Consider the following 13,483-nt stretch of genomic DNA (forward strand, 5'->3'; position numbering starts at 1 on the left):
TAAATAAAATCTTAAAAAAAAAAAAGTAGTGCACCTAAAAAGTACTTGACCATGTTGGACCTGGCACTTAATAAATGCCCCGCAGGGCTTGCGGCTGTAACAATGGTGATAGGGTTGTTGGGAGTGATGGTGAGGTCAGGAAAGGAGATGTTTCCACCGCCCTGACCCTCTACTCTCTTGTACCAACAGAGTGAAGACCCTTCCAGGTGGACACCTGACCATGTGCCTGCCCTGAGCAGCGGGGCCCACCAGGCATCTCTGTCGTGGGCAGCCGCGCAGTGCTCGTCTGTGGACCTCCCCGGAATCGGCAGCCCTCCCACCCCGCCCCCAGCAGTGGGCTCTGGGCCTTGGCCCCACCATGTCGAGCCTCGGCAGTAGCCCCCAGGACAGTGGTGGCAGTAGCAGCGGCAACACTGGTGGCAGCGGCCCCAAGGCAGGAGTAGCCGACAAGAGCACGGCAGTAGCCACTGCCGCGCCAGCCTCGGTGGCAGATGACGCGCCGCCCCCCGAGCGTCGGAACAAGAGCGGCATCATCAGCGAACCCCTCAACAAGAGCCTGCGCCGCTCCCGCCCCCTCTCCCACTACTCTTCCTTTGGGGGCAGCGGGGGCAGTGGTGGTGGCAGCATGATGGGTAGCGAGTCAGCCGAAAAGGCCGCCGCCGCCGCCGCCGCCGCCGCCTCCCTGTTGGCCAATGGGCACGACCTGGCGGCGGCCATGGCCGCGGACAAAAGCAACCCTACCTCAAAGCACAAAAGTGGTGCTGTGGCCAGCCTGCTGAGCAAGGCAGAGCGGGCCACGGAGCTGGCAGCCGAGGGACAGCTGACGCTGCAGCAGTTCGCGCAGTCCACGGAGATGCTGAAGCGCGTGGTGCAGGAGCACCTGCCGCTGATGAGCGAGGCGGGCGCTGGCCTGCCCGACATGGAGGCTGTGGCGGGTGCCGAGGCCCTCAACGGGCAGTCCGACTTCCCCTACCTGGGCGCCTTCCCCATCAACCCAGGCCTCTTCATCATGACCCCTGCGGGCGTGTTCCTGGCTGAGAGCGCGCTGCACATGGCCGGCCTGGCCGAGTACCCTATGCAGGGAGAGCTGGCCTCGGCCATCAGCTCGGGCAAGAAGAAGCGGAAACGCTGCGGCATGTGCGCGCCCTGCCGGCGGCGCATCAACTGCGAGCAGTGCAGCAGTTGTAGGAACCGAAAGACTGGCCATCAGATTTGCAAATTCAGAAAATGTGAGGAACTCAAAAAGAAGCCTTCCGCTGCTCTGGAGGTAACAACGCCTTAGAGGGAGGTGTGTGTGTGGGCTTTTGTGTCTGGCTGGCAGTCCAAACCCACTCCCACCCCGCCCGACCCTATTTTTCCTACTCGGGCCAGTGTCTGGGGGCTGCTCAGCTGATCCCGGGGCTCCAGGGTTCCTGGTTACACACTAGTTCACCACCCAGAGCCACCTCCTGAGATCTCATTAGGTTGTAGTTTGCAAGGCAAGCATGGAGTTCCAGGCAGGGGCTGAGCATTTCCGACCAGGCCCAGGGATTCTAAACCCTTCCCTGGAGGTTTGGGCCACTAGTGGGGTTTCCAGATAGGTCCTAAGTTTCTGACTTTAGACGTATCTTGTAGCTTCCAATCTATGCTCTAAGATTCTGGGGCTCTCCCATGTCCCGCTTGAGGAGTTCTGTCCTTTGAACCATGTGGCATTAAAGGGTAAGCCCCTTACTTAACTCGCCCCTTCAGAGTCCATCCTTTTCCCCTAAGGCCACCCCCAGTGCTCACTGTCCTGCCCTGAGGCCTGGAAGAGCCCTGCATCTAGACATCTAATAACAGATTTGGGATTTCTTGGGGCCCCAAGGTCAATCTGGCCTCGTAGGTAATGGCCAGGGATCGTATAGGCCTCAGGTGAGGAGGTGGCTGTGATCTTGGGGTATAGGAAAAGCCTGTCCACTCTGGGATGATTGGCTTTCTGGGAAAATCACCACATAGCCACATGGTCTAGGCCAAGGTGGCCTGAACAGGAAGGCTTACAGCAGACAGAAGGGTTCCCATACTGCTCTTTCTCCACCCTCATGGCAGAGCTTGTCCCTGTGCCCCCAGCCGTGGCAGCCTAGCTGTGGTGCCAGGCCTGGGTACAAAAGCATCTTTTCAGCCTGCTGTCCCGGCCCCAGCCCCACCTCTCTGTGAGTGGGCTGGACGCAAATGTTCGAGTGGTTGGAAAATAATAATGACTTCCCAGCCATGGCTACTCCCCACCACAAGCCCCAAGCCTCCTGTATCTGCTCTCCTGCTCAGAGAACACACCTATGTGCACACAGAGGCACCCGCTCTCAGCTCATGTAGACACAGACACATACACGCAGCCCTTCCTGCCCAGTACCCAGGCTTACTCCAGACTGAGCCTCTTAACACAGCCAGTACCCTTCCTATACACACACACACACACACACACACACACACACACACACACACGACATGTTGTGGCCTAGCCCAAGGCACACATCCATATACGCATCCAGTGCATGCGCTCACGTGTTCATTCAACAGAAACATGCACACGGCCCCCAGATGCACTGCAGCCACCTGGTGCTTGTGGCCTCTGGACCAGGGAAATGGGTCTTCCTGTTTGGAAGGAGGGTGCCTGGACACAGTGGCTCAGGGGGCCTTAGAGTGCTCTGGGCCCTCCAGCGGCCCAGCGGGTCAAAGCTTCTTCTCTGGCCTGGTCAGGATGGCAGGAACTCCACGGGGTGGCTGCCTTGACTCCACGCCCATCCCTCTGCCACGAGGCCATCCACGGGGAGCATCTTTGCACCAGGCCCCGCCGGACCCTGACTGAATTCTCTCCTTGTTTTTGTCTCCCGCCCCCCCCCTCCCCCGCCAGAAGGTGATGCTTCCGACGGGAGCCGCCTTCCGGTGGTTTCAGTGACCGGCGGGACCCCAAAGCTGCCCTCTCCGTGCAATGTCACTGCTCGTGTGGTCTCCAGCAAGGGATTCGGGCGAAGACAAACGGATGCACCCGTCTTTAGAACCAAAAATATTCTCTCACAGATTTCATTCCTGTTTTTATATATATATTTTTTGTTGTCGTTTTAACATCTCCACGTCCCTAGTATAAAAAGAAAAAGAAAAAAATTTTAACTGCTTTTTCGGAAGAACAACAGCAAAAACAGAGGTAGAGACGAATCTATAAAGTACTGAGACTTCCTGGGCAAAGAATGGACAATCAGTTTCCTTCCTGTGTCGATGTCGATGTTGTCTGTGCAGGAGATGCAGTTTTTGTGTAGAGAATGTAAATTTTCTGTAACCTTTTGAAATCTAGTTACTAATAAGCACTACTGTAATTTAGCACAGTTTAACTCCACCCTCATTTAAACTTCCTTTGATTCTTTCCGACCATGAAATAGTGCATAGTTTGCCTGGAGAATCCACTCACATTTATAAAGAGAATGTTGATGGCTGCGTCGAAGCCCCTCTGTGTCCATCCACGCGTGCAGGGCCGCTGCCAGGAGCTCACAGGGGGAGGGAGCAGCCTGCCCCCCACCCCCACCCCGGCCGGTCCGGCCGCCTGCACTGCACTTGCGGTCCCCGGAACGGGATCCCCCACCCCGACAATGATGATTTTGCAAAAATGAAAATTCTGTTCCTTTATCCATTGAAATCTGGGGAGCCCGTGTCTCGATGTTTCCGATCCTGGCTACTTCCCTTAGAGAAAATAAGTCCTTTTTTTCTGGCCTTGCTGATGGCAACAGAAGAAAGGGCTTTTTTGCGTGGCCCCCGGCCAGTGGGTGTGGGTGCCCAGGGTGGGGGGGCCCCTGCGGCCTGGGCCCCCTTGCCCATGGCCAGCTTCCTGCTGATGAACATGCTGTTTGTATTGTTTTAGGAAACCAGGCTGTTTTGTGAATAAAACGAATGCATGTTTGTGTCACGAAGCTCTGCTGGCTTCTTGCTCTCCTGTTTGGGGGCTGGCTTGGGGGCTATTTCTGGGCAGGGGATATGTGGAGCCACCCTTGGGGAGGAAGAAGGACGGCCTGGGGACATTGAGAGCAGGGAGTCTCTTGGGGAGTGAGGCCAATGGCTCCTGAAGGGGGTCGTGCGGGAACAGCTAGTCTGGATGACATGGTGGAAGTATCCTGTGCTGGAACGTTCTCGCCTGCCTAAGTATACCCTTTGCCTCAGAACCCAGACCTCCAGGGACCTCTGCTCACCTGGGGCCACCTTCTCTGTTGAGCTACCTTGTCAGCGCCCTGCCAGTGCAGGGCAGCTGGCATCCTGAGGTAGAACCCGAGCTGCCTGTTCTTGCTCGCTTGCTTGCAGGGATCCCTTGCTCCCCCACCACCGAGGTGATCCCCAGGGAGCAGGTCTAACCCAGATTTGTGGGGACCCGCCTGTGCCCAGAATGCACACAGAAATACCCCACATGCCCCTCTTCAGGCCTAAGAGCTGCTAGACCGAAGCCAGAGGGTAGCCGTGGCTTTGGTTCTCGTGCGGCCTTTCCTACCCCCAGAAGGTTGGTTAGTGCAAGCTCCTCTGCGACCTCAGAGGCCAGATGTCTGGGGAAATCACCACATAGCCACATGGTCTGGACCAAGGCGGCGTGAACAGGAAGGGGTGACAGCTGCTTGGCCCCACCCCTGCACATCACAGAGGCCGGCCTACAGGATGAGACCCATCATCCACTTGCCCGCCAGACTTTCTTCCCACCCAGCTGCTTTGAGCCTGGCTGCAATGGAGGCTAGACTTGAGGAAGGACTTCCTGACAGTGTTGGGGCCTCGATTCAGGTGGGTGAGGGCTTTGGCGATGAGGGGCAGGAGCTGGGGGAAGATGGGCTGCCTCTGCCACTGTTCCTGGGGAGGAGAAAAAGCAACCCATATCAGGTGGGGGCTCTGACCCTCAGCCCCTTCCCGGTGTCACAAGCTCCCTTAGAGCACCAGGAGCTCAGCAGCCTGGCCTGGCACAGCGGGGGCAGGCGGGGGTGGTGGGAGGCAGCTTTCAACTCCAGCTCTGCCTGGGAAAAATTCCCTTTCATGTGGCTGCCTGTGATCTCTCCAGGCGGCTCTGCCGAAGGGGGGCGTCCAGTGGGGGGTGGGGGGAGGTGTTGCAGCCAGGGGCACCCTCAGCCCCTGCACAAGGCAGACTGCAGCCCCTTCAGATCCTTGAGTGGGCAGGGAGAGACCTCCTCGGGGGCATCAGGGTGGCAAGCCCAGCCGGCAGGGGGCACCCAGGCAGGAGGCCCCTGCCTGCCCCCACGCTGCTGCTGGCAGTACACAGGCTGCAGATGGCCTCGGCCAGCCCTCATTGGCATGCCTACAGGTGTGGGGTGGATGGCTCCAGTGCCAGCCCGGAGGGGGTTGCTGTGACTCAGCCAGCCTGTACCTTTTTAGTGTGCCAGCCCACAGCCCAGCTATGGCTCCTGGGCCTATCCCTCAACACAGAAGCCCTAAGCTTGAAGCCCCTCACCCCTTTCCATTTGTCCTCTGTACTCTGCTTGTGGAAATGGTAGGCCAGCCCCTCTGCCTGGAGGCGGTCCAGGTAGAGCAGGGGTGGAGATGGCTGTGGGCTGAACATGTGATGAGACCTCAGTTACCGCATCTGGGAAACGGGCACAATAATCATCTTCCATAAAGTTGCTGGAGGATGAAATGAGATCATTCTGGGGAGGGCCTGGTTCACCCTAAGCCTTTGGTCCAATGGCAAGCTGCTGTTACTATTTTAAAGCTGTTCACCTAAATCTCCCCAAGATGTCCCGCACCTTCTCCCCATGATATGGGTCCTCCCTAAAGCCCTGGCCACCTCACCTTTCCCTCCCTTCCCCCTACGGTGGGCTAGCCCCGAGCAGGCTCCAGCCCTGTCCAGGCCCTGCTCCAGCATGTCTATCTCTAACCATTTCTGTCTGGCTCCCTGGCTCTGAATCTCTCTCTTAATGTTCTCTATCGATCTCAGAGTCTCCTGTGTCTCTGTATCCTGTCATCCTTCCACATCTCTGAGTCTCTGCATCTCTCGCATCTCTGTGTCTCTCCCTGTATTCTGCACCTCTGTGTCTTCTGTTGCCAGCTCACCCCTGCTGCTCCCCTGCTGCTCTCCTGCTGACAGAGAAGTACTTAGAGGCAGGCTCCCTGTAGAGTTGTATGCCCAATTCCCCTCCCTCCGGGCGCCCTCCGTTCCCCTCTGCTACATTTGGGAGTCTGACCTCCTGGTGACCTGAGAGCTTCAGCCGAGGCTCTCCTTTCCCTCACCTGGATGGTAGGGGTGGTTAGGGGTACACACAGGGCTGGAGACAAACCCAGCCTCCATGCAGCACCCTGTGTGTGTGTGTGTGTGTGTGTGTGTGTGTGTGATATGAGAGACAGACCGATTTCAAGGCCCTGACAACAATATGAGGCCTTGTGCAACAGTGTGGCTATGTGTGACAGGAAAATAGGTCTATGACTGTGTGGTAGGCTACGTGAGAGACCTCCTATGGCCCTAGGTTAATGTATGATGTCGGTAGCCATACTTTGGGATATTCTGTGACCTTGCACGTGTAAACCTATGATGCTATGCAATCCTGTAGCAGACTCAGTGTGAGGCCAGGTTGTATAACTGAATGTGTCACATTGGGCAACTCTGTGTGACATTAGAGATGCCACACATGTTGTATGGCACACATGACCCCGTGAGAGACACTGGGTGCTTCTGTGTGGTTTGTGACATTGTGACCATCATGAGTGTGGCCCTGAGACTGACACCAGGGATTCTGTGTGAGTGTATGAGGCCGGCTGGTGACCATTCTGTGACCCTGTGACACCCCTCACACAACCCTGGGTATGTGCTGGTGACATTGTGTGTCAGCATAACCCTGCAATCATCTTGGTGATACTGACACTATGTGCCATGTATGGCTCTGTGTGCAGCTTTTCCTGGGTCTCTACCCTGACAGCATGCAACTCTTAAGGACAGAGTGGGGTCCCTGGCAGTCCCCCTTAACCGCAGCCTGGTCCCGAGGCCTGGTCTGGGTGTGGGAGCTGGCGTGGGGGCAGCAGGCGCAGTTCCCACGGCTGCCACGGCCCCTCTCCCAGCCCTACCACCAGCTTCAGCTCCACAAAATATCCTGGCAACCCCAGCCTCTTTGTTCTCTGTGGCCGCCAAAGGCCTCTCCCCACCCCAGCCTGCCCAGCGCCTGCCAGGCGCCCCCTCCCCTCCAGAGCAGCAGGGCTCAGCCTGACCTGGTCCCTTAGTGCCTGGACACCCCCACCCGCCCCGGGGCCCCTGTCTCCTGCCCTGAGCCTGACTCAGCGCTCCAAACGGGCCTTTGACCCTCTGCTCTGAGCTTGCTGTGGTCTTGTGGTATCAGAAGGAGGAAGCAGCACAGCTCTCGGAGTGTACCAGGTGTTTGTGGGCCAGGATCGAGACTCTATGCATGGATACTTGCCTTTGGTCCAAGACTAGCTGGAGGTTGCCTTCAGCCTGGAGTGACTTCAGGTTGTTGCATAAGTTCACTTCTTTGATTTCAGAAAATCATCAGGATCGGAATTATTACTATTTTACAGATGTAAAAATGAAGCCCAGAGGGAGTATGTGACATGCCCAAGTCACAGAGCAAGATGGTAGCAAGGGTCTGATTAGAAGCTCGGGCTTCTGGCCTCCACCCCTGGCACCAGGCTGCTTTGGGAGGACTGTCTGCTTCCATGAAAAGGAAAGGGGACCTGGGAGTCTGAACACATGGGTCCTCTTCACTTCTCGGTCACCGTGTGTGTGTGTGTGTGTGTGTGTGTGTGTGTGAGAGAGAGAGAGAAAGAGAGAGATTGAGAGAGCGAGAGAGATGGATGACCTTGGCCAACCACCCTTGCCTCTCAGTTTCTAGGAAAGAAGGCCAACATGACCAGGGATGCCGAGGTGGAGTGGGGCACCTGGCAGGGTGCTTTGCAGAGCAACAAGTTCCCCTCCCAGTGCCAAGACACACACCATCTCCAACAGAGACCCAGGGCTGTTGGCCAGGGGCCAGGTTCTGACTGGGGGCCTTAACCTCCATTCCCAGGCTTGACTCAGCCCTGTATAGTCACAAGGGAGGTGGTGATGACCACTTGGCCTGGCTGCAGTCAAGGGTGCCTAGACCTGTCCTGATTGCAGCTGCAGCTCCCACTCCCTCCTAGACGCCAGAGATGGATGGATGGAGGTCATTGTGCAGCCCAGCCTGGCCCCCTACAGCCCATCCATGGCCCCATGCTGGCAGGCCATGCTGACAACAGCCAAGGTGGGGGAGGGACAGGCAGCCACCAGCACGTTAATAATATAGACCTTGGCCCCGGCACCCTGCAGGCAGGTAATGGGCACAGAGAGGCCCAGCTGCTCCCAAGGTCACACAGTCCTGCAGGGACTCCCATCCCCAGAGGTCTACCTCTTCCCTGAGGGCCCCTTAAGGGCTCTTCCTGCCACACAGCTTGGAGAATGGCTGGGGATGAAGGGTTGGGGGGGGGCTTCAGGATTGTCCCCTCGAGGCCCTGACCCAGCTGCCAGAGCGGACACTTTCATCTCTCTTCCCCTATCGACCTGCCATCCCTCAGAGGCATTAAATTCCCCTCCTGCCAGAGAACAAGGCCTGCCTCAGATTCCAGGCAGCAGGGCGTGAAAATGGGGCGGGCCCAGGACAGGAGAGTGCAGGTCCTCCAGGGCTCCAGGCCTGGGTGCAAAGTGCCTGGGCTGCGGTGGGGGTTGGGGGGGCTCTGGTGGCCAGCTACCGGAGTCCTGATGTTCGATCGTTCGGATGCATGTCTGTTTCCTGTTGCCTTCTCCCTTCTGACTCCTCTTCAGGTACTACGTTCATGGCCTCTCCCACCCCAGCAGGCCAAGCTTCGTGTCCCTGCGCCACCCCCATCACTGCACCGATGGCTCTGGGTAGCTTCGCCTGGCTTCAGGGCTGTGGCCAGCTGTTCAGCAGGGCTGGCATCAGCACCAGAAAAACCTCCTGTGGGTTGCATAAACACATTATCTCCTTTTTCTGGGCATTTTTTTTCCCCTCTCGTGCATTTTCAACCCTAATTGGAGTGCTGTTCACGGGTGGGGGAGACTTACTAGAAAGAGTCCCCTGGAGCCTTCATACTCTTTATCTCTACCCTTGGTTAGAGGTGCTAATGACATCTCTAGCCTCTCAAGGCATAGAGCTTGTGGCCCATGTGCCAGGCCTTGAGCAAGTCTGTTGCGTTTAGCAGCTCACTTAACCCTCCTGATCATCCGTGAGGAGGGCACTGATTAGTTACCCCATTTTGCAAATGAGAAAGTTGAGGTTCAGAGAGGCAGAAGGGGAGAGACACACAATGTCACACAGCTGGGTTCCTCCAGTTCCAGACACTGGCCCTTAAACACCTGGTTACACTTCAGGCCTTGGCTGGAAGGAGCCGCCCACCCCCACCCCACATGCTCCTGTGATCATGCCCAGATGTGGGATTAGGGTCAAGCATTGCTTCCTTAAACTTTTCTGCACTTTCTGACTCTTTGCTTTTTCACTCTTTTGTTGCAATAAATACATATTGCTTTTCAAATCAGAAAACCCAATCAAGTTCTTTAACCAAATGTTCTTAAGCCCAGAAATATTTGGAAACAGCCCTATGCAGAATGAGTGTGGAGGATGAGAGAGTAGCCCAGGATCACTGCCCCCTCCCCCAGAATGACAGGATTTGGGTATTGGGGGGCCTCTGCCTCCGTGGCGACTTCCCACCACGCTCCCAGCTCCTCACCCAGCTCCGAGGCCTGCCCAGGGCACCAGCCATGCCTAAATTGTGGCTCTGCTGCGGAGGATCCACAGGCAGCCCGGGGCGAGTGACTGCGGGGTGAGGGCCAGGGCAGTGCCCGCCGTTGATAAGGCGACAGAGCCCTCGGGAGCCAGGACGCAGTGAAGCCATGGAAACGTGGCTGAGGTGTGAGGCTGGCTCAGCGCTTCCCTCGGGTGGCCGCCTCCTGGGCCTGGCAGAGGCCCAGCAAAACGGGCCCATCCACTCCTTGACGCCCCAAGAACCAGGCTGGGGCAGGAGGCTGGGCAGGCTTGATGTCGCCCCTGCCGTTCTCTCTGAGGCCCGGCTGGGATCAAGCCTCATGTCTGAGTAGGGAGGGCTGAGGACAGGCAGTGGTGCTCTGAGTCCTCTTCCCTGAAGTCCCCTGACCCCATTCAAATCCCTCCCACCTTCTGCTGCCTGCTTCCTTTCCTATAAATATGTGTGCATTATTTACCTTAAGCATTTTGATAAATCATAATAGCAGAGACATCTGCTGTCAAAACTGTAAACTGCATTTGGGGCTCAGCTGGTGGCCGAGGGCTAGGGGCTGGGGGTTCAGGAGTTCTGATGATCTGACAGGGATGACATGGATGTCCCCCACTCTTCATCCAGGGCAGGGCCTTGGAGGGGCCCGAGGCCCCATCTTTTGGGACCCCTCCTCACCAGCTGCTGACCATGAAACCTTCCCAAGGAGGCTATCCACCCCCCATCTGTTTTCCCTCTTTCCTGCCTCCCTCTGCCTCAGAATTAATGCAGCCGTGATTGCAGCTGAGAAGTCCCCGGAGCTGAGATTAACTCCCGGGGCAGCACAGGCGGGGTTGACCATGGGAGGCTATGGAGTGGGGGGCTGATGTACAGTCCTCATGAGATTAATCGCCCTGCAGCCAGCTTCATCACGAGGGTGCCCATGCCCCTGACGCCACCCCCATCCCTGGCAAGGGCACTGGGCTCTGGGTCAGGAGCCTGCCCTGCCTCCTACACCCCCTCACCCCCACCCCTGCTCTGAGCCCCCAGTCCAACTGGTGGGAGGATTCTGGTTGCTGAGACTGAGACCCTCTCTCATTTTCTCCTACCTTCCTGGTGGCCATTGGGAACCCCGAGGACTAAGCAACAGTCCTATGGCCTCTTTCTCTCCTGTTCCCAGCTAGGCCCAGCAGCCTGGGAAGGGGGAGCCTTTGACCCTTGCCTCCCTCCTGCTCTCCTGCTGGTTCCACCTGGAGGGGGGTGGGTTGGGCTCAAAGAGGAGTGCCAGGGACCTGCCAGCTCTAGCCCAGCTCTAGCCTAATGGGCCTGCTGTCTGGCCTACCCCTCTATCCATCCCAGGGGTCTGTGGAGATGGTGGAGACAGTGGGTTGATTGGTCCTGGGCAGATACGGAGTAAGCCTGCTGGTTGATACAACACTGGGGTCAGGGACCTGGGCATTAGCCTTTCTCAACCAGTCACCCTCTTAAACATATTGGGGCCGCAGCTAGTGGGACTGAGAGGTTAGGCCCGGGAGGAAGTTCCCAGGGCAGGCAGGACCCAAGGGAGGCAGAGCTGTGGGTGAAGTCTGCCTGGACTCTGCAGGTCTGGCTGGAGGACCCTCCTCTGTGCACCCATGGCCCCAGGTGACCCCGTCACAGCCCTGCTGGGACCACGCTGGGTGAACACCCTTGTTTGCTTGTTGGTTTTCCCAGCTAGAAGGTAAGCTCCAGTGGGGAAGGGCTTGTCCTGTTGGCACCTGCTAGGTGCTCAGTAATGCTGAATAACTGGATGGGTTGGGGGACAAGAGTTGGCTCAGTGTTAAAGGAGCTGGAGGAAGAAGATGGTGATGGCTCTAAGCCTGAGGATCCCAACTGAGGTGCCAACAGGTGGGGGACGTCCAAGAGGGGACCCCAAGAGAAAAAAGGGCCTCTGGCCAGGGCTATGTGACCTTCCCTAAGACGTTTCTTCTCCAGGTGTCAGTTTACTCATCAGCAAGTAACATCCCTTCCTAAAGATGCTGGAGGGTGGAATGAGAAATCCTGCATGCACCGGCCTTGTGAACTCTCCAGCCTTTTTTGTACCCTTTGGTGAGCAAGAGATCTGCGTGGACAGGAGGCGTCAAGAAGGCTTCTTGGAGGAGTGTAAGTAAAACCTTGCCTGCAGGAGGCCCTACAGGAGACAGCCCCAGGGACTGCAGAGTCAACCCCAAGCTCCAGGATGAGAATATGTGTTTTGTCCAGGGGACAGTGGAAGCCAGTGATAGTTCTGGAACCTGGGCAGCCTTTGAAGGGTCTGGAGTGAAATCTTCAGCCAACCTGGGTATGTGAGGCCAATAAATGCCTGACCATCCCCTGCCCCTGCACCTGGGGTGGTGGGTCAGCAGGAGGCTGGGATCCCTGTCAGAGGTCTCATCCAAGGAAACTAAAACACACCCGTGCTAGAAAATTGGGGAGGGGGGCTAGGCTTGACAAGAAGTGATCTGTCAGTATTGGGGCCCTGACCACTCATTAGAGGATGAGGAATCCAAGCCAGGCTGGTTGGAGGGCTATAGAACCCTCTTACTTCCTGGAGATGGGGATAGGGGGACATCCGGACCCCACCTCTTATGCCCCAAACCCTGAGACAGCAGAGTGCTAGGCTAGGAGACAAGGGGCTAGGATTTCCATCCAAATCATACCCCTTAGCTGGCTTCATGATCACATGACCAAATGCTTAGCCAACCCTTTCTTTGCCTGGCTTCCCCCAGTCAGGGCAATGGAGTCCCTTCCCCCAATCAATCAAAGTTCTAGGCCTTTCCTGGGGTGTTAGGCCTCAGGAGGGAGCTGTAATTTCAGGGTCCTTCGCTCCAGCCCCCTCCCCCATCGTTGTGCTAGGCCCCCTCCCTTCCTCTGCTCTGCCATCCACACCCCCCTCACCCCTGACCCTGTGGCCAGCAGCCTCTGCTGCTGTCATCCGTTGTCATGGGAACCTCGCAGCTCTGACCTGGCAGCGCAGGAGAAAGCTGGCCCGGAGCTCCTAGCAGGGGAAGCCAAGGGTAGCAGGGGGTGAGAGGGGGGTGCCTATCCTTGTCAGGTTGGCTGGGTTCTGATGCACCCCCACGGCAAGGCAGCATTGGAAAGATGACCTGGATCAGGGGGTGCAGGGTCCCAGGGCCTGACTGCTCCCACTCCCTGGGGTCTCTGCCCCTTTCGAGGCTAACCCCACCCCCCACCCCTACCCAAACCTGGCTCCAGGCTGGCGGTGGTAGGGAGGGGTGGCGGGGACCTTCCCATTTCCCTCACTGCTGATGGTTGTTCAGAGCCCTGAGCTCAGCTCATTCTTGAGGCTAAAAATACCAGGGAGGCGTCAGCAGCAGCTCCCCTGACACCCTGTCCGCTGCACCCCCACCCCACCCCCAGCAAAACACACACACACTCACACACAGCCTGGTCCAGGTGCCAAGGTGCAGCTTAACTCACACAGCACAATGGTCCATGGAGTTAACTGAAGTCCTGCTCCTGTGTGAGACCCAGAACTGGGTTCCACTTCCACCTTTGACCTCAAGTTGCTGTGTGATCTTGGGGTAGTCTTTTGGCCTCTCCAGGTCTCGGTTTCCTTTTCTGTGTAATGAAGAGGCTACCAGGAAAAGAGGAGATGCTCAGGAATGGAGGAGAGTCTGCCCCCATCTCATTTAATAGTCCTGGCAGTTCCTGGAAGTATGCAGTGGGTTATAATCTCTTTTCTAGACAAGTATACAGAGGCTGGAGAAGTAGGGTTGATCCAAGGGGTGCTAACTGGCCCTTTCTG

The 13,483-nt window shown here is 57.2% G+C and overlaps 2 protein-coding genes across 8 annotated transcripts in view; both read left to right on the forward strand.

The window, feature by feature from the left end:
* Positions 1-3,914, forward strand: part of CXXC5 (CXXC finger protein 5) — a 35,841-nt gene extending 31,927 nt beyond the window's left edge. For all 7 annotated transcript variants that reach the window (XM_025445256.3, XM_025445250.3, XM_025445251.3 and 4 more), the window contains exons 2-3: positions 190-1,267; positions 2,867-3,914. In XM_025445256.3, coding sequence (XP_025301041.1) covers positions 359-1,267; positions 2,867-2,911 — 954 coding nt within the window. In that variant the 5' untranslated portion in view covers positions 190-358 and the 3' untranslated portion in view covers positions 2,912-3,914. The remainder of the gene's footprint in view (positions 1-189; positions 1,268-2,866) is intronic.
* Positions 3,915-4,627: 713 nt separating this feature from the next.
* Positions 4,628-13,483, forward strand: part of PSD2 (pleckstrin and Sec7 domain containing 2) — a 143,304-nt gene continuing 134,448 nt past the window's right edge. Inside the window, exons 1-2 of the mRNA XM_049101700.1 lie at positions 4,628-4,764; positions 11,671-11,838. The gene's annotated coding sequence lies outside the window, so the exon portion shown is untranslated. The remainder of the gene's footprint in view (positions 4,765-11,670; positions 11,839-13,483) is intronic.

This window comes from Canis lupus, chromosome 2 (genome assembly GCF_003254725.2).
Source record: "Canis lupus dingo isolate Sandy chromosome 2, ASM325472v2, whole genome shotgun sequence".
In the NCBI taxonomy this organism is placed as follows: domain Eukaryota; kingdom Metazoa; phylum Chordata; class Mammalia; order Carnivora; family Canidae; genus Canis; species Canis lupus.